Here is a 27,509-nt window from a genome sequence, read left to right on the forward strand (position 1 = left end):
CGTTTCCTGACACAGACTACAGGTGTGGCAAAGGGTGACTTTGATTTGACAATCCAACCTTTAGCAAGCAGGTCCTGAATGTACTGTTTAACTTCACTGTAGAGTGGCTTTGAAATGGTGGCATATGTATGTTGAACAGGGACATCATCTTTAAGGTTGATGGTCATTTTGAGGGTTGGGATATTGCCAATGTCACTATCATCACGGGCAAAGGCGCCTGACTCCTCAAACAACATTTGTTTTACCTCTTTCTGTTGTTCGTCTGTCAGGTGATAAACATCCACAGGTGGGTGCCACAAGTCTGCAGTGGATGGCTCCTGGCTGCTGCCTGATGGTGACGATAGGTCAACAGTGTCTACACAGATTCTCTCATTGTCAGTGTCAATAATATTGTCAATTGGTTCAATATTGCCTAGGACTGTTAAACTGGGCAGAGTTATGCTCTGCTTGGAGTGGTTTGACACTGGCACTCGGATGAAGCGTCTCTCGTCCTGTTTCAGTGAGTCCCGCTCCAATGCTTAGTGACTCCAGCTTTACACTGTCTAGCTTGGGGTCAAACAGCAAAAGTGTTTCGGAGGGGTTTATGTTTGCTGGCACTTTGCATTTGATGTGGGCTACATGGCCAGGAGGTATTGTGGCCCCTTTATTACAGCTTTATTACAGCATGTTCTTCCCCTGGGCATTTCTGTGTCTGGATGAAACTTACTATTGTCTCTGCGGTACCGTTATCTATCTCCATTGCACCCGCAAGTAGATGGGACAGAATGGACATGAGTTTAGGTTGGCTATCGTTGCCCTTAATAAGTTCCTGAATTACATTAAAACCAACTAATGGTCTTTCTAATTTCAGTCGACTCACCAGGAAGGGTACACGAAGAGATAAGTCCGGATCATTGTTGCCTTGCAGGTTAATCACAACCTCAACCCACCCTTCATATGGTACTCTGTCCCCGGGGACTGCAGACACATTCAGGTCATCATCGATGAATTCACTGAGGGGTCGGATGACTTGATCGGGTAAGTACTTGTTCTTCCAGGTGTGGTCTATTAGGCTTACATTGGCTCTTGTATCAAGCATAACAGTGATAGCATAACTGGCCATGCTGCATCTGAGTAGTGACTTACAACCAATGAGGGGAGCTGCTTTACATGGCTGTGTTATTTTGTCCGTCTGTATGGAGTTATTGTAATGATCCTTACTAGACTGTGCCCTGGGGTTATCCTGGGGGTGGGACCTTTGCTCAGGACCGGTCAGGGGTTGTCCCTCTGCCTTGACCGGGTCCCGTTTCCCATCTGGTTATTCTTCTTTAAGCAGCCCATGGCACGATGTCCTTCATCTCCACAAATGAAACATCCATCCATCCATCCATCCATCCAGTGCAAACAGTGGTTGCAATTTGGATTGGCCTGTGCAATGCATTGTTGGCAGCCTGGTGCCTTTCGTGTCCTCCTTTCTGTTCTGGATTTGTCAGGATTATAGTGGTGAACGGGTGGGCCGTGTTGTTCAGGTGCTTTAGTCTGTATCACTAGGTGTTTCAACGTCTCCATCGCCTGTGTCAGTGCCACCACCTGGTTACTCAGTTTATGTATGGTGTCATCTTTACTGACTGTGTTAATCTTGGCCTCACCTGTTACTTTTTATTCAGGTTCAGCGTAAGCACTGTGAACTTGAGTTACCTTGCGGGTGGAGCTGCGGCCAAGCCTACGCTTCCTTTCACTTTCCTCCGCTGTTGTTTTTATCACTTGCTGCAATAAAGCCTCATCAGTCACGGCAGGGTTAGCAAGGAGGGGTTTAAGGTCTCTTCTAATATCTTCATACCTCTCCCCGATTCCCTGACATATTGTGTTAGGAATATGCACTGTATCGTGGAGGTGTTGTATTTAACCACTGACTTTTTGGTAGTGAATATTATTTTTTGCTTGAATCCAACCATCCTATACAAGAATTACTGTGGTGTCTCCTGGTCATGCTGTTTGGCACACATCAAGTCCTGGAAGAGTTCTGTGGCACTTTTTTCACCACGGTGAGACTGTAGGAAGCTCTTAAGTTCTGTGATGGTCAAATCATTCTTGTTTGTCAACATATCCCTGAAGTTGCCAGGCTTGATTATACGGAGTACACCTCTAATGACCTCACCCTCTGTATGTCTTTCTCTGAGGCCTTCATCTATTTGTTTACATATGCTATTGTAGCATTGTAGCAGTATTGTAGCTCAGATGTAATGTCACCTATTTGGCCCCCATGAATCCTAAACTCCTTTCGTGACAGTAGGGGAAGGTCCCTAATAACAACCATGCCCTCCCCAGTGTGGCTAGGCCATGTCTCCCTTACTGTGTGGGATGAGTGAGTTATGGGTGGCGGGTTGGTACTTGTGTGTATGAAGTCTGCATGTGAGATCGGATAAATAAATGATAACATTTTTTCTTTATTGCCCAGACAAGCTTTTTTCTCTCACTGACAGACATCTTGAGTATTTGAAGCACCTGGGTTTGCAGTTCTGTACGCGTTAGGCTTGTGCCCCCCTCACGCTGGTCACTTGGCCTCTGTAGTCACAAACTGGAAAGCCCCTCACTCCACCAAATGGCCGCTGTGCTGGTCCCAAAGGTCAGAAATCACTGGATCCAGTAGCTGTCTATCCCTCTACGGCAGCCCTGATCCCGGACGAGCCCCCATGAATCTGTAACAGGTCCCACTGGTGAGGACGTGCATGCTGATTAAATGATCCCGTTTAATAAGATAAATTACAAGAGAGGAAGGTTCGTTGTCATCACTCAGCTCGCTCTCAGCAGAACGACGAGCTAGCTGTAGTAGAGAGAGAGCACTCCCTCGGGCCACAAAGATTGATTGGTAGGGAGTCGAGTTTACAAGTAGAAGGTTTAGAATTGAGGATCAAGGAAGAGATAACAGTACTGGGTGGGGTGTATGCTCTCTGTCCTTGTGCTTCACTTTCACCATGCATTTTCAGGTATTGCTGCTCCTGAGTATCCACTTACTTTCACTTTTGTTGCATGTAATTTGGGTCTGGATCTAATTTTGTTAAACACTGTCTCTGAAATCACATTTGCCTGAGCTCCAGTGTCTAATTTCATTGTAATGTCTGTCTCATTCACTTTCAACATCAGTATCTAGTCTTTCTTATCTGTATTTTGTTCTGTTACTATATTCACATAAAGTCAAGTAGTAGTAGTAGTAGTCAAAAAGCGGAATATTAATGAGATATGATTATTAATATTAATGTGCATTATTCATTCAGGCTTTTGCACCATCACCAACCATGCCATCAGCCCCTGTTGATGATCTTGTAAGCAGTTTCAGTTCCAAAGTTTTGACTGTTATTGATTCCATTGCCCCAAGGTATTGTCAGCAAGAAAAAAGTCACCTTGGAGAAATGCCACAGTGGTTAAAATTCAGAAAAGAATATGCAGACAGTCAGAACGCAAGTGACGAAAAACCAAACTTCAGGTTCATTTCGACTTGTACAAAGAGAGTCTTCACAACTATAACCAAATATTAAAAAATGCAAGGCAATCATTTTTCTCAGAGGTTATCAATAGAAACAGTAATAATGCCCGCACATTGTTTTCTGTTGTAGACAGACTCACAAACCCAGCAGCCTCTGTTCCTTCTGAACTGCTGTCCAAAAATGTCATGCAATGATTTTGAAGCTTTTTTCACAGATAAAATATCAAAGATAAGACAAACTATATCTAGCTGCATTTCAAGGAACATGACAATATCACCTGTGCCTCCTTGTTCTCCAGTGAATCTAGAACATTTTGATCTCCTTGATCACAGAGCTCTGGCAGAAACGCTTCTACAATTAAAATCTACATCATGCTGCCTTGATATTTTACCAACAAATTTAAAAAAAAAAAATTTTTTAACAGCTTAAGCCCCAGATGTATTGCAAATTGTCAATAGTTCTCTTCAGTCAGGGCAGTTTCCCCAGGCCTTAAAATGCCGATGCTTCAGCAGTAAGTAACTACAGGCCAATATCAAATCTTCCATTTTTGGGAAAAATAATTGAAGTAGTAGTTTTTCAACAAATTCACAGTGTTATGGTGCAAAACAATCTTTTTAATGCACTTCAGCCTGGATTTCGCGCACACTGAGACTGCACTTGTTAAAATTTTAAATGATTTACTATATAATAATGATAATAATGATGAATCCATAACCTCTGTTTTAGTACTACTGGATCTCAGTGCTGCATTTGACACAGTTGATCATGATGTGCTGCTTGATATGTGTATGTATTAATCAAATCAAAGAATGGATGTGCCAGAATTTTCACCAGCTCAATACAGACAAGACAGAAGTGATTGTTTTTGGCCACAAAAATGAAAGGTCAAGGGTCATTGCTCACCTTGACTCCATGTCATTGAAAGATACAAATCAAGCCAGAAACCTTGGTGTAATCATTGACTCAGACCTGAATTTTAACAACCACATAAAATCCATCACTAAATCTTCCTATTACCACCTCAAAAACATTGCTAGAATAAAAGGTTTTCTGTCTAAACAAGATGCAGAAAAACTTGTTCATGCATTTATCTTCAGTAGGTTAGATTATTGCAATGGCTTGTTTACAGGTCATAGCAAAAAGTCAATCAGGCAGCTGCAGATAATCCAAAATGCTGCTGCCAGAGTCCTTACAAACACAAGGCAACTGGACCATATCACACTAGTTCTCAGATCACTACACTGGCTTCACATTAGCCTAAGGATAGATTTTAAAATCTTATTGCTAGTTTATAAAGCACTAAATGGTTGTGGACCAAAATATATTAAAGATATGTTAGTTCCCTATGAGGTTTCCAGACCCCTCAAGTCATCTGGGACAGGTCTACTGTGTGTTCCCAGAACCAGAACCAAACAAAGTGAAGCAGCATTCAGTTACTATGCTCCTCATTTGTGGAACAAACTTCCTGAACACCTGAGGTCTGCTCAAACTGTCAGCTCGTTTAAATCAGGACTGAAAACACTGTTGTTTACTGCTGCCTTCAAATAATTGTTCATCCTTGTTTTCTTAATGTGCTTTTACGTCTTATTTTAATTAACTTTATTTTATTTTAATTGATTTTATTTTAAATGTCTTTGTTAAAGCACTTGAATTACCTAGTGTATAAATGGTGCTATACAAATAAATTTGCCTTTGCCTTTCTCATCTTGGGCTTGGAACTGAAAGTTGTTATAAACTTCTAATGCTTTGTCACCCACTATGTGCAAGAACACTGATGCTTTCATTTTCGCACTCTTGTCTTCAGCACCAGTAGCTGATAAGTACAACTGGAAACGTTGCTTAAATTTCCTCCAATTCTCAGTCACATTACCTGTTAGCTGTAGATTAGGTGGTGGTTGTGACGCTTGCATCTTTGTTTCGTTATGCTCTTTTTCTCCCTTGGAAAACAGACTAACAACTCCTCAGGGTTGACATTAGCTCGCTAGGCTCCTCACCGTGTTAGCATCTGAAGTTTTTTTGCTTGTCCTTTCTATTCCACTCTTAAGGTCGTACTTTCTCTTCAAGTCCATCTTCTGACACCATGTTTTGTTTGTGTTGTAGGTTCTTGAATAAATACACCTTGGGTTACTTGAAGAGAATAATCTTTATCCAAGACTTGCATGTATATTACACATATAAGATGAACCGTGTGTTCTCAGTCAACTTTACGTGCGCCATCTATATACTGTATCTCATAGTGAAGTAGCTTAACTGAGAAATTCAATAACATTGCTCATATCATTACACTGTGTACCTCGTTGACGGATTAGCAACAGACTAGCTTTAGTCTAACACACATAAAAACTAAATAAACTCTCTGAACAAATCAATAACCACTCCTGTATTAGCCAAGTACCTTTCTCTTTTACCCAGTACTTCTTGCTATTTCCAGACTTAGCGCTCTTTAGCCTATCAGTTAGCTTAGCTAGCTAGTAGCATGGCTTCTCCCTCTCCCTCTCTCTCCTGCTCAGTGTTCCACATTTAGTTATACCTCTGCCTCCTTTGCTGATGATAATTGTAATAAGAGTAAGGTTCTGACAAACCCACGACAAACCCACTGAGAAACCGACTCTGATAATTGGCAATTCCATAGTCAGAAACGTGAAGCTAGAGACTCCAGCAATCATAGTCTAATGCATTCCTGGGGCCACAGCGGGCAATCAACTCAAATTTGAAACTACTGCCTAAGGCTAATTGTAAATATGGTACAATTGTTATTGACGTCTGCAGCAATGACACCCGATTGTGCCAATCGGAGGTCACTAAGAATAATGTTAAGTCGCTGTGTAACTTTGCCAAAACAATGTCAGATTTTTCTCTGGACGCCTCCCCAATCTGACCAGTGATGACATGTTTAGCCGCATGTCATTGTTCCGTCGCTGGCTGTCTAGGTGGTGTCCAGCAAATGATGTGAGCTTCATAGACAATTAGGCCACTTTCTGGGGAAAACCTGGTCTGGTAGCGAGGGATCGAGGGGTGGCATCCATCACACTTTGGATGGTGCGGCTCTCTTCTCTAGAAATCTGAGTTTATTAGCCCACCTAAAGTTTGACAATCTAGAGTGGGGACCAGGATACAGAGACTCAGTCTAAGTTTCCTTAGAGCCTATGTCTGCCCCTCGAACATCAAAATCATATAAATCAGATGTTAACATAAGAGGAGTTATTCATAAAAACCCAATAAAAATTAAGACTACTCCTCTTACTGCACAGAAAAAGAGGACAGTCAGATGTGGATTATTAAATATCAGGTCTCTTTCTTCTCAATCTCTGTTAGTAAATGATTTGATAACTGATCACCAAATTGACTTACTCTGTCTTACTGAAACCTGGCTAAAGCAGGATGACTGGATGGCTGCAATCTGGTTTCAGTCTGAATGAATCAACCCCCCTCAACCACAAAATGGTCATGTTCCTCGAAGCACAGGTCAAGGTGGGTGAAGGAGTAGCTGCAATCTATTAATTATTAAACTTTCATCCTCAGAACAGTTATAACTCATTTGAGAGCCTCACTCTTAGCCTCTCACATCCAAACTGGAAAACACAAAAAACAGTTCTACTTGTCACTGTGTACCATCCACCTGTTCCTTACTCAGATTATTTAACTGAATTTTCAGACTTCCTATCTGATTTACTGCTTAGTTCAGATAGTCATTATAGTGGGAGATTTTAACATTCATGTAGATGTAGAAAGTAATATAATATATAATAAATATGGTACTATGAGGTCTTTGAGGATAAAGGAGCTTGATTATGAAGGGATTTGTATGTGAGGAGAAGGATTATAAATTCTACTTTACTTACACAGAAATTAACTATTTGAAGATTTTCAATCAGGATTCAGAGCACATGATAGTACAGAAACAGCACTGTTAAAAGTCACCAACGAGTCAATGCACTCAGCATTATCCATCTATTAAACCTGATAACACAAAACAATTAGCAGGACTTCAGGTGTATCTAAAGGACATAAAGGCCTGGATGACCAGTAAGTTTCTACTCAAATAAAACAGAAGTTATTCTATTTGGGCCTAAAAACGTCAGAAACATCTTTTCTAAAAATATAGCTACTTTAGATGGCATAGCCCTGGCCTCCAGCACTACTGTGAAAAACTTTGGAGTTATGTTTGACCAAGATATTTCCTTTAATTCACACATAAAACAAATCTCTTGAACCACCTTCTTTCACTTACGCAACATTGCCAAAATTCAGAGCGTCCTGCCTCAAAATGATGCAGAAAAACTAGTTCATGAATTTGTTACTTCACAGCTAAATTACTGTAACTCATCACTATCAGGATGTCCCAGTAACTCCATAGAAAGCCTCCAGTTAATCTAAAATGCAGCCAGAATCCTGAACAGAACTAGCAAGAGAGATCATATTTCTCCTATACTTCTCTTCATTGGCTCCCTGTAAAATCCAGAATAGAATTTAAAATCCTTCTCCTCACATACAAATCCCTTCATAATCAAGCTCCTTTATCCTCATAGACCTCATAGTGCCATATTATCCCAATAGAGCACTTTGCTCTCAGAGTGCAGGTCTACCTGTGGTTCCTGAGTTTCTAAAATTAGCAGGTGTCCCTGGTCCTGGAGCTGTATATTGTTGAGGTGCCGTTACTGGCCACACCAACCTGCAGTGACTTTTTTGTTCATTATTGCTATTCTTTTCTCTCTCCTCTATCCACTCACCCCAACCAGTCGAGGCAGCCTGATTCTGCTCTGAGCTTTCTTCCATTAAAGGGAGTTTTTCCTCTCCACTGTCACCAACTGCGTGCTCATAAGGGATTTGTTGGGTTTTTCTTTTTTGTAAAGTGCCTTGAGATGACTGAATTGTGATTTGACGATATACAAATACACTGAACTGAAATGAATTGAATTTTATGCTGCAGTCTGCTTGGGAGGCAGCATAAAGCAGATGGATGCAAGGCAGCTGAACAAACTGGTGTAAAACAGGTGGAGAACACCCTGTTTATTCCCTTTGCTTCTATTTCTCTGGTGTATCGCTTCAGGCGCTACTGCGATATATATACAGTAAACCCCTGAAATTCGCAGAGGTTTGGATTCCTAGAGCACCTGTGAATTGAGAAAAATGGGGAATTTTGGATGTGGTCAAAGAAATGCCTATTTTTATAGTTTAAACCCTAAATATGCCAACCCAAATATGTTCCCAAAACAGATCTCCTTCCTTTAATTGCATTTCAAACTCAACTTAATACATTATTAGTAAATAAATTAGTGGTCTAAATTAGTAAATTATATTGTTCTGCTATGTTGGGGAATTATGTTTCCAGTTTTGGACTTTTATTTTGGTTTCCGAGTTTCCTGGTCACTTTATGTTCATTATTTGAATTAGTGTCACCTGTGTTCTATTAGTCTTTCCTTTGTTCCTCGCTGGAGGATTAATGTTTGTTCATGTCGTACCTGAGTTAGAGAAAGTGAACGTTTTATTTGTATGCCAAGTGGCGGAGTTGCCTTGACTGCTGCTATACTGCTGGTGTTGGTGACTGTGTCCTGCATTTGGGTCCTGCTCGAGCCTTCACCTCACCCCACCCACCACATAACATGTTCTTAATAATTACCATTAGAACGAATGAAAAATTATATATTGCCACGAAAAAAAACCATCTGGTTTGCGGTTTCCGCAAAATTGCGGGGTTTGGATAACGTCTCTCGTGATACTGCTACTGACCAGAGGAGACAGGGGGAGTCTGATGATTTTGCAGTGTATATCATCCTTTTAAGTGCCTCTCTGTCAGCTGCTGAGGAGTTTCTATACCAATCTGTTAAACAGTATGTTAGAATGCTTTCTATTTATCAGTGGTAAAAAAGATTCTAACAGCTTAGCTGAAAGGTGGGCCTTCCTCTGCATTTTGAGGAAGTATAGTTTCGGCTGGGCAATTTTTTTAAACCACAGCAGCACAGTTGACAGTCCACTTGAGGTCCTTGTAATGGAACAGAGGGAAAAATTACTCTCTCTTTGAGTGGGCTTGGCCAGAAATTCAGAGGCAGAGATCAGGATACACTACAAAAGAATTTATCTTTTACTCTGGGAACCACAAGTAGACCTGCACTCTGAGAGCCATAGTACCATATTATCCCAATAGACCACTTCGCTCTCAGAGTGCAGGCCTACTTGTGGTTCCCAGAGTTCTCAAAAGCAGAATGGGAGGCAGAGCCTTTAGTTATCAAGCTCCTCCCCTCTCTTCTCTCCTCCCACCTCATGTATATTCCACCATTGAATGTTACTAACGTTATCAAGCTCCTCTCCTGTGGAACCAGCTCTCAGCCTGGGTTCAGGAGGCAGACACTCTCTGTACTTTTAAGGCTAGACTTAAAACCTTCCTCTTTGACAAAGCTTATAGTTAGGGCTGGCTTCAGGCAACCCTGAACCATCCCTTAGTTAGTTATGCTGCTATAGGCCTAGACTGCCCGAGGACCATCGGTGCACTGAGCCCCCCCCCCCCCCCCTTCTCTCCCACCTCATGTATATTCCACCATTGAATGTTACTAACCTTGTGCTCTCTCTCTCCCCTAGTTTGTGCTCTCTCCCTCCCTCTCCCTCCCTCTCTCTCTCTGTTCTCTCTCTCTGTACCTTCTGCAGGTGTCCCTGGTCCTGGAGCTGTTTATCGCTGATGTGCAGTTACTGGCCCCACCAACTTGCAGTGTCTATTTGTTGTTTATTGTTGCTGTTCTTTTCTCTCTGCTCTATCCACTCACCCCAACCGGTCGAGGCAGATGGCCGCCCAAACTGAGCCCGGTTCTGCTGGAGGTTTTTTTTCTTCCGTTAAAGGGAGTTTTTTCCTCTCCACTGTCGCCAAGTGCTTGCTCATAAGGGAATTGTTGGGTTTTTAGTTTTAGTTTTTGTAAAGTGCCTTGAGATGATTTGTATTGTGATTTGGCGCTATACAAATAAAATTGAATTGAATTGAATTGAAGGAGCTTGATTATGAAGGGATTTGTATGTGAGAAGAAGGATTTTAAATTCTATTCTATATTTTACAGGGAGCCAATGAAGAGAAGCCAATATAGGAGAAATATGATCTCTCTTGCTAGTTCCTGTCAGGACTCTGGCTGCGGCATTCTGGATTAATTGGAGGCTTTTTATGGAGATACTGGGACATCCAGATAGTAATGAGTTACAGTAATCTAGCCTTGAGGTAACAAATGCATGGACTAGTTTTTCTGCATCATTTTGAGACAGGATGTTCCTAATTTTGGAAATGTTGCGCAGGTGAAAGAATGCAGTTCTAGAGATTTGTTTTATGTGTGAGTTAAAGGACATGTCCTGGTCAAAAATAACTCCAAGGTTTTTCACAGTAGTGCTAGAGGCCAGGGTTATGCCATCTAGAGTAGCTATAATTTGAGAAAAGTTATTTCTGAGATTTTTTGGCCCAAATATAATGACTTCTGTTTTCTCCGAGTTTAAAAGTAAAAAGTTACTGGTCATCCAGGCCTTGATGTCAGTTAGACAAGCTTGAAGTCTGGTTAACTGGTTTGTGTTAACAGGTTTAATAGATAGATATAACTGAGTGTCATCTGCATAGCAGTGGTAATTAATAGAGTGCTTCCTAATGACATATCCTAAAGGAAGCATGTACAGGGTGAACAGAATCGGTCCTAGCACGGAGCCTTGTGGAACTCCATAACTAACTTTTGTTCGTGTGGAAGGTTCATCATGGACATGAACAAACTGGAATCTGTCCAATAAATAGGATTGGAACCATTTTAACGCTGTTCCTCTGATACCAATCACATGCTCCAGTCTGTGTAATAAGATGTTGTGGTCAATGGTGTCGAATGCAGCACTAAGGTCTAGGAGGACAAGTATAGAAACAAGTCCATTATCTGAGGCTAAGAGAAGATGGTTGGTGAATTTTAACAGTGCTGTTTCTGTACTATGATGTGCTCTAAATCCTGATTGAAAATCTTCAAATAGTTCATTCCTGTGTAAGTGGTCTGATAGCTGCTTAGCAACAGCTTTTTCTAGGATTTTAGAAATAAATGGCAGGTTGGATATTGGTCTATAATTAGCCAAGACTCCTGGATCAAAACTAGGCTTTTTGAGTAAAGGTTTGATTACTGCAGTCTTAAAGGCCTGTGGTACGTAGCCTGATACTAGAGATAAATTTACCAAGTCCAATAAAGATGAGTTGATTAATGGCAGGGTGTCTTTAAGCAGTCTAGTCGGGATGGGGTCTAAGAGACATGTTGATGATTTCGATGAAGCAACTACTGATGTAAATTCAGAGAGATCTATGGGAGAGAAGCAGTCTAAACATAACTGAGGTCCTACAGATGATTCAAGAGCTACTGTAGTAGAAGATTCATTTATTGCAGGTATAGGAAGCATCTGCTGAATTTTATCTCTAATAGTTGTGATTTTATTTGTAAAGAAACTCATAAATTCATCACTGCTGAGAGCTAAGGGAACACTGGGCTCAACAGAGCTGTGACTTTTTGTCAGCCTGGCTACAGTGCTGAAAAGAAACCTGGGATTGTTCTTATTTTCCTCTATTATTGATGAATAGTATGCAGTTCTGGCTTTACGGAGAGCTTTTTTATATGTTAGTAGACATATAAGTAGACTTTAGTAGACTTTTCCAGGCTAGAAAAATTTCCTCTAAGTTTGTGGAACGCCACTTCCTTTCCAGCCTTCGTGATGCCTGCTTTAAGGTACGAATATGTAAATTATACCATGGGGCTAGTCTTCTCTGATTCACTAACTTCTTTTTCAGAGGGGCTACAGAATCAAGCATTTCACGCAGTGAGGTTACAGCGCTGTCAACATGACCAATTTGGTAGGGAGTGGGATTGAAGCAGCTGCCCTCCACTATGTTTATACTTGGCATAGACGTAAATAAAGATGGAATCATTTTCTTAAATTTATTAACAGCGTTGTCGGATAAACATCTGCTGTAGTGGAATTTTCTTCCAAACGCTGCATGATCCATCATTTTAAATTCAAAAGTTATTAAAGAATGATCTGACAAAACAGGATTTGGGGAAAAAACTATTAGATGTTCAATTTCGATGCCATAGGTCAGAACAAGATCAAGGGTGTGATTGAAACAAATCTCCATGCAAAATTTTCTCAATGTTTAAAGCACAACATAAGCATATCTAGAATCGTTATTTATGATATGTTTGTGTGGATGTGAGCATAAAAGTTCAAACAAACAGCACATTTGTACTAACAGGGCATCAAATATGTGCGGTTGCACCTCGACCGTCACACACACACCCACCTCTAGTCTCACATTGGAACGTGGGAGAGAAAGTCGGCAGTGGCATTACTCTGCCCAGGAGCACGGTGGCTGGAAAAGTGGTAGGGCTGAATAGACAGGTACCAGCAGATAATCCATGCATTTTTGTCCCGCATGCAATCCATCCATTACAGTGGCCACTGGTCAGTTTCCATGAACAACTATCAAGAGATAGTACCTGAATGCATCGAGGGCCCATTTCAGGCACTCATTCTCAAAGTGGAATATCAGACCTCCCTAGGATACAGTTTCTGACTGATGTATGCCACCGAGTGCCGTTGACACCCTGGAGAAGCACCAGCCCTATCCCGGTATTAGAGGCATCAGTCTGTAGCACAAACTGTTCTTCAAAGTTGGGGCAATACAAGAGTGGCTCCTTGCATAATGAATTTTTTATGTCCATGAAGGCCTTCTCTGCCTCCTTCTCTAAGGGAGAAATGTGGCACAAACCTCTTATACCACCCAGCCATGCCCAAAAAGGATGGCACCTGAGTCTTAGTCCGGGACAAGGGCCAATTCTGGATAGCTTTCAACTTCTCTACTTGTGGCTTGATAACCCCTCCACCTGTCACATACCCCAGATACTGTCTCTCTCTTACCAACAACACACTTTGCTGGATTGATGGTGAAACCAGCAGCCTGAATCCAGTGCAACACATCCTCCAAATGCTAGAGATGCTCCTCCCATGATGGCACTGTATATGATGCAGCCTAGCCACTGGTACCAACAAGTACCTGGTCCATCAGTCTCTGAAAATTTGCTGGGGTTCCATGCAACCCAAACGGCATCACAGTGGAAGAGAACCTAGGGGGGTCCGGAAAGCTGTTAGCTCCCTGGCAGCATCACTGAGGGGAACCTGCCAGTATCCTTTGGCAAGATCCGAAGTAGTTATCTTTGCAGAACCCAGACAGTCAATAATGTCATTGACTCTCAGTGTAGTATATGAATCACAATTTGAGACAGAATTCAAATACCGGCACAGAATTGTAGACTGCGATCTTTCTTTGGCACCAATACAACCGGGCTACACTGAGATGGCTCACTGATGCCCATGGTCAACATCTGGTTATTCCTCCTACAGCGCTGGAAGCAGGCGCTGAGGGATGTGGTAACTCATGCAATGGCGAACTGTTCCTTCACACAGATTGATATGGTGCTGTGCCAGCCTGGTACAACCTGGCTTCTCTTGAAACAAGGCAAAGAGAAGATGGCTGAGGTCAAGGGCACCCTCTGATGGCGACAGTAGGTACTGCTCATCCAACTCTGCTTTATCCTGCACATGCCGGATCATGGACACCTCAGCAGTCAGCCCTGCCACTCCTTCAAAAAGATTTATGTGCAGTACCTGTCTGGAATTCTTCTTCCCTGGCTTGACAACCTTATAAGTGGTAGACCCAAGCTTCTGAGTAAGTTCAAAAGGGCCCTGCCACTTTGCTTGTAGTTTGCTGGTGTCACTAGGCACCAAGACCAGTACCTTGTCTGCAACCTTAAAAGTTTGGTTCTGGCTTTCAGGCTATAATGGGCCTTCTGGCGCTGCTGTGCGTGTTCAAGGTTCTGTTGGGCAAGTTGTGTCATGCTCTTAGACCTCTTCCTTTACTCCAGGACATATGAGAGAATGTTCTGGGACTGTGGAACTTCCTCACCTTCCATCCAGGTGTCTTTCAGCAGTGCCAAGTGTCCCCGCACTTCGCGGCCATACGGTAGCTCAAATGGAGAGAAGCCAGTCGAAGCTTATGGGACATCACAGTATGCAAACAACAGATAGGGGAGCCAGCAATCCCAGTCAGTACCAGACTCACTCAAAAACTTGTTCAACATCTGTTTGAGGGTCTGGTTAAACCTCACAGCCAGGCCCTCTGTCTGTGGGTGATAAGGTGTAGTCCATATGCCCTTAATCCCTAGCAAGCAGTAGGCCTGCTTGAGGAGTTTAGACATAAAGTTGGACCCTTGGTCTGTTATTATGACTTCAGGGAAGCCTACTCTTGAGAATAGCTGGATAAGACTGGTAGGGATGGTCCTGGCTTTTACTGCCTTTAATGCAAAAACCTCAGGGTACCTCATGGCGTAGTCTGTGATGACCAACATAAAACAATCCCCTGCTTTACTATGCTCAAGGGGGCCTACCACATCCATCCCCAACTGCTCAAAGGGTGTTTCCACTACTGGAAGTGGCTCTCAGGGAACTTTAGGGCGATTTCTAGTAGCGGTTCTCTGAGACACTGGACAGAACTCTGCCACATTTTTGGCCATGTTCGAAAACAGAATTGGCAGCTGAACAGGCAATGGTTCTTTTCCGGCCTAAATGGCCTGCCCAGGGAATAAAATGGCTTAACTCAAGAATGACTCCTCTAACCTTCTAAGGGACTGCCATCCTTGTGTCTAAACACCCCCCTTTTTACACCACCCCATTTCTCTGAGTGAACCCACAGCCTGGTTCCCCGCTACCCACGCAGCTAAGCTGGTCTTCCCCTGAGCCTGATGATCAAGATCCTGCTGCTGTATGACTCCAATATTTTGAGGGACCGTTAGTGATGCCTCCAACTGCTCTGTGCAACACTCATCTGGGCTACAAGCCACCCCGAACTGGAATTTATCTTGCCTCCTCTGCCTATTAGATTTCCTGATCCTTCCTGGCTGAGTCCCAATGTCTGCATTATAAAAAGGCAAGGCAGAGAGTGGCACCACTTCCACACTTCTCACTGCCATAGCTTGTGTCACAACCATGTTACACTCACTGTTGGCAGCTACTAGATCAACTAAAATGGTAAAATCCTGACCCAATATGACTGGCAATGACAAACAATGCATCCATCCTCCAATAGGTACATCTGCCCCATAACCAGTAAATCCACCCTAGATGTGTGATATTGCCTTTCCTCCCGATGTACACACCTTAGGTTAGTCATCACTGAGTGATTTCTAAGATGCATTGGGACTAACTTAGTGGAAACCAAAGACTGCATGCTCACTGTGTCAACAAGTGCTTTCACCTCTCGCTCATTCAGGCCTACAGTGCAATAGCAGAGAGCTACAAACCTATTAGCAGACCTAGTCGTAGGTACTGCCCAGATTTCAGTTTGGTTGACAGGATTGTTGCGGCATTTTGGCTTTATGTGTCCTTCCTGTCCACACTGGAAACAAACAGGGACCCTAGAGACACTAGACTTCAAAGCGGGGCTCTGTTTGGACAGACCACCCCTATTACCCACAGACTTACCCTCCATGCTGCTCTTCTTTGGTGGCAGGGGTTGGCAGCATGGTCTGTTTGTGTTTTTGCCCCCTCTCCATTGAGTATAGGTCCAGGGCTGGGTTTTGCATCAAGCTGCCACAAAGACATCTGCCAAGGAAGCAGCCTTTGCCGCTGAACAGGATTTACACTCCTTTATCCACACTTGGTGATTGGGAGAAACCATGCGGTGGAACTGTTCTCATAATTAACTGCATCTTCTTGGCCCATACTGACATATGCAGCTCTAGCCTTACCCATCAGGAGGGGCACTAACCAAACTACCCAGTCAGTTGTAGGCCACTGACACGCCACAGCTATCCTCTCTAATGTTACAAGATAATGTTCAATGTCATCAGTTTCGTTCAGACATTGCTTTGACTACTAGGCTGGGGCAGTTCTGTTGGTGACACAAGATGGCTGCTCATGGCTGAAGGTCACCTGACAGGAACATCCAGAACACTGATTAGAGCAGGCTCAACCCACGCAGCAGGTTCTGGTGTGGTCCTTACATCCATCTCACGCTGCAGGAGGCTGAATTGGTATTGGGAGACTTTCCACCGATTCGGCATGCTGTCTCTTGCTCCACATGAGCATCTCGTGCTTGCTGCCATGCCAGGTGAATGCGAAACATGTCTCAAAGCTCCTGAAGAGAGACATCTTCAGCCAAAGTGGCCAATTCTGGCTCAACATTGTCCTCATCTTCTCCTCCCACACCTCCTTCTTGCTGCTACAGAGGCTGGGCTTTCTTTGACCCCATGACATCAAAACAAAAGAAAGTCCAAGGAGACAGCTGAAGATAATACATAAAAAAATCCAAAAACAGACCAAAAATTTGCAAAAACTCAACATTGCCCTGTAGTGGCCATCCCACCACTGCCACCAGTTGTAATGGTACAGAGGGAAAAATTACTTTTTCCGTGAGTGGACTTGGCCAAAAACTCAGAGGCAGAGGTCAGGATACACTACAAAAGAATTCTATTAAGTCTATATACAAAAATAAATCCTGTGTAAAGGAACGTAACCCTGCAAAATGTGACTCAATAGAAAATGAAGAAAAGATTGTAAAAATTGTGAAAAGATTGTGAAAATTCTAATCAATGCAGAACTCTCCAACGAAATCTGCTAGGCCTCTACCACCAGAGGACAATACTCTAAATCAGGGATATTCAACTAAAATTTAAAGAGGTCCAGTTAGAGAAAATTTCTTGAAGCAAAGGTCCGGAAGATCATAATGTCTAACTGGTTAGTGTGATATATATTTAAGTAGCCTAGTAGTTTTATCAACATCTGCATGTAATCAATACCTGACTGTCAAATCAAATGAATTCAGTACAATTCAAAAACTTTCTGACAATATTTATTGTCATGTAACATACAACTGAACATATATGTATGGCTGTAGATATGTATAATGTTCTCTCATTAACTAAGTTCTCGCTCTTTCTCCGTCTCACTTTACAGTTTCTCTCCCTTTGTTTTCTACATGTATCGCTCTCTTTCTTTTTCTTTGTACTGTCTTTTCATGCAGTGTTGCCAACTCGTCAGTAAGGAAAGTAGCTATTGACTGTCCTAAAAGTCGCTAGAAGTCGCTGAATGACGTCAACGCGTAATTTGCATAATGTCCATGGCACATGCTGTAATCGTGATGGACGCTTTTGCCAACTTCAGAAATGGAAAGTAAGAGACAATTGTGATTCTTTATAAGAAATAAGGGACAGAATAAGGGACACTCAAATAAAATATTTGTACTGTGCCATATAATGTAGCATGACGGCCTGCAGTTAATAAGTTCTCAGAACTAAATACATTTGCCTTGCTGTAAATGACTGAGGCTGTTTGAGTCAAATGCAGTGATTTATTTTAGACAAAGAACATTTTACCCTTTTTATTTTATTTTTTTATTATGCCATGCATCAGTACAGATCACACACATACATGATCGCACACGTGATTCATTTGCAGTCGGGACGCGGAGGCGTGAACACTTCCTGCTGTGACTGCAGCTGGGAGGGAGGGACTGCTGCGAGAGGACTGGGCCGCCTGTGAAGGCTTTGGGACGGGGGAGGGGCTCGCGGCTGCAGCTGATTTGCCGTCTTACTGGGCAAATTGAGAAGTGTAAGAATGGTGCAGTACAGACACATCAGAGTCTCCAAAAGTCTCCAGTAACACCAGAAAAAGTCGCCTGATATGTCGCTAGTCGCTTTAAAAAAAAAGTGTCGCTAGAGGGGTCTGAATACTCGACAAAGTCGCTAAGTTGGCAACACTGTTTTCATGTGTAACTTGCCTCTAGCGCTGTTTACACTGTAGAGTCGTAATGTTTACCGCCTGGGATGCACAGACTTGATTGGCTGAGTGGTGTCACGTGGGATGGCTCAACTCGCATGCAATTGGTCTGTGCGTTTCCACTACTGTAAAGTCTAAAAAAGCTGCGCCGGTGGAAATAGAAGCACCCCGTTAGGTTTTAAATCACAATCTTCTGTTTTGGCTGTACGTCCGGGTCCGTATGGGGCGGCATCTGGGTCCGCACCCGGACCGCGGTCCGCCTGTTAGTGACCTCTGCTCTAAATGAACAAAAGGAGTCCCACTACTGACACATCTGACACAAAATTGAGGACACTGGACAAAGAGAGGTGTGCATATGGACATTTGACCAGCACCATTAACACACACAGGTAAGCAGATAATCACTTAACACACACAATTCAAAACACTGACTTTGTAACAGGGCAGCACGGTTGTCTCACAGCAAGAAGGTCCTGGGTTCGCAACCCGGCCTTTCTGTGTGGAGATTGCATGTTCTCCCCATGCTTGCGTGGGTTTACTCCGGGTACTCTGGTTTCCTCCCACAGGTGTTGTTATTATATGTACCCCTATCCCTCCGTATGTTTGAGTTTGTTGAATTATAGACATGAAAGATCATGACTGTAGAAATATGAGCTTAGAAATATGCATTTGTTGATTTGTGTCTTTGGTGACACATTGCAATGGTGATTGCATTTGATGACCATGTTATGCAGAAAACCAGGAAACTACAAACAGTGTCATTACTTTTTTTTGCAACTGTAACTGCGGGTAACATATACTTTATATTGTCATCTGATACACTGTAATCATTAAAAATAGTAGTTTAATACGAAAAACTCAAGGACTGGGTCAACATGCTTTCATTAAATCTGACTAAAACTGACAACAAGCCCACAACCATCACATTTTAAATTATGTTGGTTGGTTGAAAGATTTGTCATTCCCTCTTTCCAACTGATCCCAGTTCTCTCACAAACCACTGACTTGAGACAAAAACACAAATACAGAAATCTCTTTTCATAAAATAATCACAATTGTTTCAACTTTTAGAGAAAATATTGTATTCTTGTAGGATCCCATTGCCTATATTAAGAAACAGTCTAGTAGAGTTAGATGGTTGTGGCAAACTACACATCATGGGATTGTGCCTGTAAAGTCTGTCACTCTACAAAATTATTTTTGGACATAACTTCTTGTAATGGACCAGGCTTACAACCTTACCTTCTTCTGAACATAGTCCATGATATTTTTGAAGTCCAGATCATCATAATAGTTCACTATGCCTTTTCGGATGTTCTTGTTCAGTAATTCCACTGTCTATAAGGGGGGGAAAAAAGGAAAACAGTTTGGGCGTGTTAATGTGAGTGGGGAGTGTCATGTTTTTTTTTTTTTTTTTTTTTTTGGACAACTGCACTGCCATTAATGTGCCAGGCAGGCAGCTCTGGAAAGGAAATGCTCTAATTGGTCTAGGTGACTGATCCAATGACCTGGAATATTAAAATGTGACAGCTCACATCTGTCAGTCACAATCTGGTGCAGCAGGGTCACATTATGTTAATGTTTCTGCCTACATACAGCATGAGTATAAATATTTGACATTCAAAGTATACTTGCAAAGACCTTTTCTTTTAATGTTTTCATTTAGTCCATTTATTTTACTCCACTCCACTCTTGTGCATTACTTTTATTTATATCAGGGGACAACAAAGGTTTCGGCTTTTTTATTCATTTAGGCCAGTTGATGCTCAATCACAATTAAATCTAAACAGAGATTGAGGGAACCAAGATTTTATTTCATTTTTTTTTCTTCCTCTTTTCTCTATTTTGGGTCTTTACAGTGAATCTACAGGAGAAACGAGACCATGTTTAAACTATAAAGGGATGTGTAGATTTGGAGTTATTCTAATGAGGAACTCCCATTTTGACAGACAGAATCTGATAGGATTTCTGCCTCTACATGCCAAAACCATCCATGCTCTGGGCCTGTGGGGCAGACATCATGGATTTGTTTCTTGTAATATTTACAGGTGTTTTTTATTTTAAACTTGGAAATCTGCTAAAGGTTCACCAATATAAAACAAGTGCCTGTTGACAGCTCCACATACTGTGAACTGCTTTACTGTACAATATTTAAAACAGATCCTCTATCACAGAGCATGGCAAAAATGTCTTGATGTTTCCAATGACCAGTGACATCAGTAACCCTGATGACTAGGTTTAACTTCCTGTTAACACTATCACTTCCTGATGTGGGAGAGCTTCAAACGAGTTATTTATTGACACATAGGACAGCTCACCTGGTTGTGGAATGCTAGTGCCAAGATTCCTCCCAGCAGCTCCAGGATCAGACACACTGACAAGGTGTACATAAACTGGGACCAAACAGACAATAGAGAGAATACCATTACACAAACAAACAACAGTAGTATTATTTCTAACATTATAACATAACATTATTAATTTTACCATCTAACAACATTAAGATATATTGCTTTATAGCAGTTGCGGCTGGCCAATAGAGGGTGCTAGGGCGCCACCCCACTCCCTGCACGCCGTGAAACCTTTTTAAAAATGCTTTTATTTGTTAAATAAAAATAATTAAAAAGAGTGAATATTATTAATTCAAATATAAGTATGAGAAAAATTTGTGGAAAAAATGTGGAATATATTAAATATGAATCAGTATTTGTGGTAAAAAAAAAACAAAAAAAACAAAAGTATTTATATTATTGATATGTATATTTTGCCTTTGTGTAATGGCCAAACATTTTAATGTTGACATTAAATAACTGCTGAACATTTCCAAGACCATGAGTTATGTTATTGCCCTGTAGTTCTACATTTGGCACAGCCCCACCTAAAACATTTTTCACCAGCCGCCACTGCTTTATTGTGAGGCAACATCTAACAAACCAGACTAATGCAAACTAACCCCTTATTAGACAGTTTTACAGTGATTTATTTGTATAAATGAAATATTAGCATGCTAGTTTATAAACAATGCTGCTTTGTTAAAAAAAAAAAAAAAGAACATAAACCTAAGGGAAAATGTCAAATAATAAAAAACAATAATAAATAACTTAAGTAGTAAATGCAGCAGACTAGCAGCTACTTTGCTGGTTAAAAAAATATAAATGGCTTGGCTCTAAGCTATGGGAGACAGCAACAGCACTCACCACTTTCAGAAGAGTTAGATTATCCCTCAGGGAAGCCAAGACACCAATGAATGAAACAATAAAAATGATAATTCCCAAAAGGATCAGGATTATAGCAGGTGCCAAAAAGACTCCTTCCAGTGTCTTGTAGTGTTGTCTCTCCACCTCAGCATAGATACCAATGAAAAGGATACTTCCCCCTATTAGCTAGATCCACAAAAGAGAAATAGTCATTAATCAGCATGGGATAATTATAAGCTTGAGCATTATAATAAACCAAACACTGTACAAAAGCAGAACTTATTTTGAAGACAAGATGAGGCATACCAGACCTTGGTATGCCAGACCCAGACAATGGTGTTGTTTCCTTACTGAGATGCAGTTATTTAAATGTCACATGACAACTCGTGTATAGGAGACTACATGACATAACTCACTCGTAACTATGATAGTGTTAGAGAAATTAAAAATGTTTACCCTCAAGTGACCTAATCCACTGTTGAATAGGGCCTGTTATTTTTCTCTCTCTAAGGTCTGTCTGTTCTAACCTTCATTCACTGATAAGACACTTAATATCGAAACCCAGATGTCTTGCAGTCTTGTGGGAAACTGCCTCCTCTTTCTTCTTTTATCACGACTTTGTTTGTATCATAGTATTAAAAGGATGTGCTGCCTGGCTAACTGCCAGTGACTCTCATGCTGTACCAAGGTGCTGTATGACTGTTACTCCTTGCAAGTAAAACTTCTGTATAATCTTACTGAAGTTCGTCCTCTGATTGTTGGGATTGCTGTGCAAAGCAGCAATCCCAAGATATGTTCTTCGTTTTTTCTCTTTATTGTTGGGATTGCTGTGCAAAGCAGCAATCCCAAGATATGTTCTTCGTTTTTTCTCTTTATTATTATTTTTATTCCGCCGTTTTTCGGTCGCTATCTAGTCCTACACCGTTCGACGTAGAAACGTCATTCAAACACCGTCGCGTGCAGCTCGATGAGGAGATGGGTGCTTCTACTTTTCTCAGCGATATCTTTCATAATTTCCGAAATATTCCAGGTTTTGTCGGAATTTTTTCTCATAGGAATGAATGGAGAGTACGTTAAAATCCCCTTTCAACTTTGTCCTCTTTCAGCTTTAACTGTGTCAGCATACTTTCAGCTAGAAACACCATTCGACCTTTAAACGGGTCAGAAGGCATTAATCTCTAAGTCTTGTATACAGCTTTTTGATATCTATTACGGTTTTTCTTCAATCGCAGTTTAAGTTTTATGGTTTTTTTAGGAAATTTCTGAATTTTACATTGGTGTGTATGGGAGAGAGCTAGAGTGCGTGATGTCATCGCTAGAGTGGGAGAAGCTGTTAAGTTTAGGGAAAATTTTTCTCTCTAACTCGCCGTCACGGCCACAATTTTGACTCTTCATACACCATTTTCTCAAAAGTAGTAGAGATTTTTGTCTTCTTTCAGGCAATGCTGTTCATATTTTTATAGGACCTACGGTTTTTCCACAAGGTGGCCTAACAGACAGAGAGTGACTGCTCAATCTCTCATTCACTCCCATTCTAAAGATCTCTACAATTTTTGGAGAGAAACACAAATGAAGGCTGTTTCTAACTCGCCACCAATCCTTCATTTTTTGGAATATCTTCACAAAAAGTGGATCGGTCTCTTTGTTGAAGCCTCCTGGCACTGTTAGTGAAAGACTTATATTGATAGCACTTATAGTTTTTCTGTAATCCTCCATTTTGTAAGGTGAAGTTTTCTCAGTTTCTCCACTCAGCGTGTGTAAAGTGCTGTCACTCCCCCTCTCACTCTGGCCTTTGATCACCATAGCAACTACTCAACACAAAGCAGCTCATTGCGCAATAGCAGCATAGCAGCTGTCTATGTTTGGTAATTAAGAATGACTGGCTGCCAAATGTCCACTGCTGTTTCACATGGTGACCACTCTGTACCACCCTCCCCACCCTCCCCACCCTCACCCTCACCCCCACTCTGGGCATAGGTCACCATAGCAACAGCATACAAGGCAATAGCAGCATATCAGCTGTCTGTGGTTGGTAATTAAGAATGACTGGCTGCCAAATGTCCACTGCTGTTACACTTGGTGACCACTCAGTACCACCCCCCACCCTCACCCCCACTCTGGGCATAGGTCACCATAGCAACAGCATACAAGGCAATAGCAGCATATCAGCTGTCTGTGGTTGGTAATTAAGAATGACAGGCTGCCAAATGTCCACTGCTGTTACACTTGGTGACCAATGAGTACCACCCCCCCCCCCCCCCTCTGCGTTTAGGTCACCATAGCAACAGCTCAAGTATACAATACAAGTCTAGTCATTAATACGTAGATATTACATTTTTGTAAATTATAAGGAATATTCAAAATAAAGTTTAGGTTCTTGTACAAGGTCCCAAGAGTCTCCTCCAGCACCTTGTCCTTTCAAAATAAAAGCCCCGAAATAGCATTTTCTCAACAGAATATCCCTGAAACAGCAACTCAATATTAAAATGGACGTTACCTATTGGCATACAGCTTCAGGTACCAAGTAAGGCCATTTTCCATGTCAGCCATGGTTTCTGACATGGTGAGACTTTCACAATAAAAGTCTACAGTTATTTATAGTAAGTTATTACATTTTTGTAAATAGTAAGGAATATTCAAATTAAAGCCTAGATTCTTGAACAAGGTCGCCAAGAGTCTCCTGCAGCACTTTGTCCTTTCAAAATAAAAGCCCCGAAAAAGCATTTTCTCAATAGAAAAGCCCTGAAACAGCAACTCAATATTAAAATGGAAGTTACCTATTGGCATACAGCTTCAGGTACCAAGTGAGGCCATTTTCCATGTCAGCCATGGTTTCTGACATGGTGAGACTTTCACAATAAAAGTCTACAGTTATTTATAATAAGTTATTACATTTTTGTAAATAGTAAGGAATATTCAAAATAAAGTCCAGATTCTTGTACAAGGTCCCAAGAGTCTCCTGCAGCACCTTGTCCTTTCAAAATAAAAGCCCAGAAAAAGCATTTTCTCAATAGAAAAGCCCTGAAACAGCAACTCAATATTAAAATGGACGTTACCTATTGGCATACAGCTTCAGGTACCAAGTGAGGCCATTTTCCATGTCAGCCATGGTTTCTGACATGGTGAGACTTTCACAATAAAAGTCTACATTTATTTATAGTAAGATATTACAATTTTGTAAATTGTAAGGAATATTCAAAATAAAGTTCAGATTCTTGTACAAGGTCCCAAGAGTCTCCTGCAGCACTTTGTCCTTTCAAAATAAAAGCCCCGAAATAGCATTTTCTCAATAAAAAAGCCCTGAAACAGCAACTCAACATTAAAACGGACGTTACCTATTGGCATACAGATTCAGGTACCAAATTAGGCCATTTTCTTTGTCAGCCATGGTTTCTGACATGGTGAGACTTTCACAATAAAAGTCTACAGTTATTTATAGTAAGTTATTACATTTTTGTAAATAGTAAGGAATATTGAAAATAAAGTCCAGATTCTTGTACAAGGTCCCAAGAGTCTCCTGCAGCACTTTGTCCTTTCAAAATAAAGCCTGTTTATAGCATTTTCTCAAAATAAAAGCACCCTCACTACAGTCGGTATTTCTCGATTATCGCAATCGGTCGATTCAAAACGTGCTTCGGCGACGCGGTCTGCCTCGAGCTTTTCGCGGCGATCAGCAATCCCAACGCAATTTCTTCAGAAATTGCATCGTCTAGTTGTTGGGATTGCTGTGCAAAGCAGCAATCCCAAGATATGTTCTTCGTTTTTTCTCTTTATTGTTGGGATTGCTGTGCAAAGCAGCAATCCCAAGATATGTTCTTCGTTTTTTCTCTTTATTATTTTTATTCCGCCGTTTTTCGGTCGCTATCTAGTCCTACACCGTTCGACGTAGAAACGTCATTCAAACACCGTCGCGTGCAGCTCGATGAGGAGATGGGTGCTTCTACTTTTCTCAGCGATATCTTTCATAATTTCCGAAATATTCCAGGTTTTGTCGGAATTTTTTCCCATAGGAATGAATGGAGAGAACGTTAAAATCCCCTTTCAACTTTGTCCCCTTTGAGCCTCAACTGTGTCAGCATACTTTCAGCTAGAAACACCATTCGACCTTTAAACGGGTCAGAAGGCATTAATCTATAAGTCTTGTATACAGCTTTTTGATATCTATTACGGTTTTTCTTCAATCGCAGTTTAAGTTTTATGGTTTTTTTAGGAAATTTCTGAATTTTACATTGGTGTGTACGGGAGAGGGCTAGAGTGCGTGATGTCATCGCTAGAGTGGGAGAAGCTGTTAAGTTTAGGGAAAATTTTTCTCTCTAACTCGCCGTCACGGCCACAATTTTGACTCTTCATACACCATTTTCTCAAAAGTAGTAGAGATTTTTGTCTTCTTTCAGGCAATGCTGTTCTCATTTTCATAGGACCTATGGTTTTTCCACAAGGTGGCCTAACAGACAGAGAGTGACTGCTCAATCTCTCATTCACTCCCATTCTAAAGATCTCTACAATTTTTGGAGAGAAACACAAATGAAGGCTGTTTCTAACTCGCCACCAATCCTTCATTTTTTGGAATATCTTCACAAAAAGTGGATCGGTCTCTTTGTTGAAGCCTCCTGGCACTGTTAGTGAAAGAATTATATTGATAGCACTTATAGTTTTTCTGTAATCCTCCATTTTGTAAGGTGAAGTTTTCTCAGTTTCTCCACTCAGCGTGTGTAAAGTGCTGTCACTCCCCCTCTCACTCTGGCCTTTGATCACCATAGCAACTACTCAACACAAAAAAGCTCATTGCGCAATAGCAGCATATCAGCTGTCTATGTTTGGTAATTAAGAATGACAGGCTGCCAAATGTCACATGCTGTAACACTTGGTGACCACTGAGTACCACCCCCCCCCCCCCCCCCCACTCCCCACCCTCACCCCCACTCCCCACCCTCACCCCCACTCTAGGCATAGGTCACCATAGCAACAGCTGACAAAGCAATAGCAACATAGCATCTGTCTGTGGTTGGTAATTAAGAATGACTGGCTGCCAAATGTCCACTGCTGTTTCACATGGTGACCACTCTGTACCACCCTCCCACCATCACCCCCACTCTGGGCATAGGTCACCACAAAACAATAGCAGCTGTCTGTGGTTGGTAATTAAGAATGACTGGCTGCCTAATGCTGTTACACAAAGGCACCATTCTCAGTGATTTAGAGCATTTTACTCTGTGGCTGTTTTACATGTCAGCCATGGTGTCATCTCCCAGCAGGCCATGTTTGGACTTTCAGAAGAAAAGTCTAGTCATATATAGGAAGATATTACATTTTTGTAAATTTTAAGGAATATTCAAAATAAAGTCCAGATTCTTGTATAAGGTCCCAAGAGTCTCCTGCAGCACCTTGTCCTTTCAAAATAAAAGCCCTGAAATAACATTTTCTCAATAGAATAGCCCTGAAACAGCAACTCAATATTAAAATGGACGTTACCTATTGGCATACAGCTTCAGGTACCAAGTGAGGCCATTTTCCATGTCAGCCATGGCTTCTGGCATGGTGAGACTTTCACAATAAAAGTCTACAGTTATTTATAGTAAGTTATTACATTTTTGTAAATAGTAAGGAATATTCAAAATAAAATCCAGATTCTTGTACAAGGTCCCGAGAGTCTCCTGCAGCACTATGTCCTTTCAAAATAAAAGCCCCGAAATAGCATTTTCTCAATAAAAAAGCCCTGAAACAGCAACTCAATATTAAAATGGACGTTACCTATTGGCATACAGCTTCAGGTACCAAGTGGGGCCATTTTCCATGTCAGCCATGGTTTCTGACATGGTGAGACTTTCACAATAAAAGTCTACAGTTATTTATAGTAAGTTCTTACATTTTTGTAAATAGTAAGGAATATTCAAAATTAAGTCCAGATTCTTGTATAAGGTCCCAAGAGTCTCCTGCAGCACCTTGTCCTTTCAAAATAAAAGCCCCGAAATAGCATTTTCTCAATAAAAAAGCCCTGAAAGAGCAACTCAATATTAAAATGGACGTTACC

At 41.4% G+C, this 27,509-nt stretch overlaps 1 protein-coding gene across 2 annotated transcripts in view; it reads right to left on the reverse strand.

Moving 5' to 3' along the window:
* tspan15 (tetraspanin 15) overlaps window positions 1–27,509 on the reverse strand; it is a 64,449-nt gene that overhangs the window by 21,732 nt on the left and 15,208 nt on the right. For both annotated transcript variants that reach the window (XM_026294042.1, XM_026294043.1), the window contains exons 2-4: window positions 21,479–21,664; window positions 20,600–20,674; window positions 19,524–19,619 (exon numbers count right to left, since the gene is read on the reverse strand). In XM_026294042.1, the coding sequence (XP_026149827.1) occupies window positions 19,524–19,619; window positions 20,600–20,674; window positions 21,479–21,664 (357 nt within the window). The remainder of the gene's footprint in view (window positions 1–19,523; window positions 19,620–20,599; window positions 20,675–21,478; window positions 21,665–27,509) is intronic.

Source organism: Mastacembelus armatus, chromosome 3 (genome assembly GCF_900324485.2).
Source record: "Mastacembelus armatus chromosome 3, fMasArm1.2, whole genome shotgun sequence".
Lineage (NCBI taxonomy): Eukaryota > Metazoa > Chordata > Actinopteri > Synbranchiformes > Mastacembelidae > Mastacembelus > Mastacembelus armatus.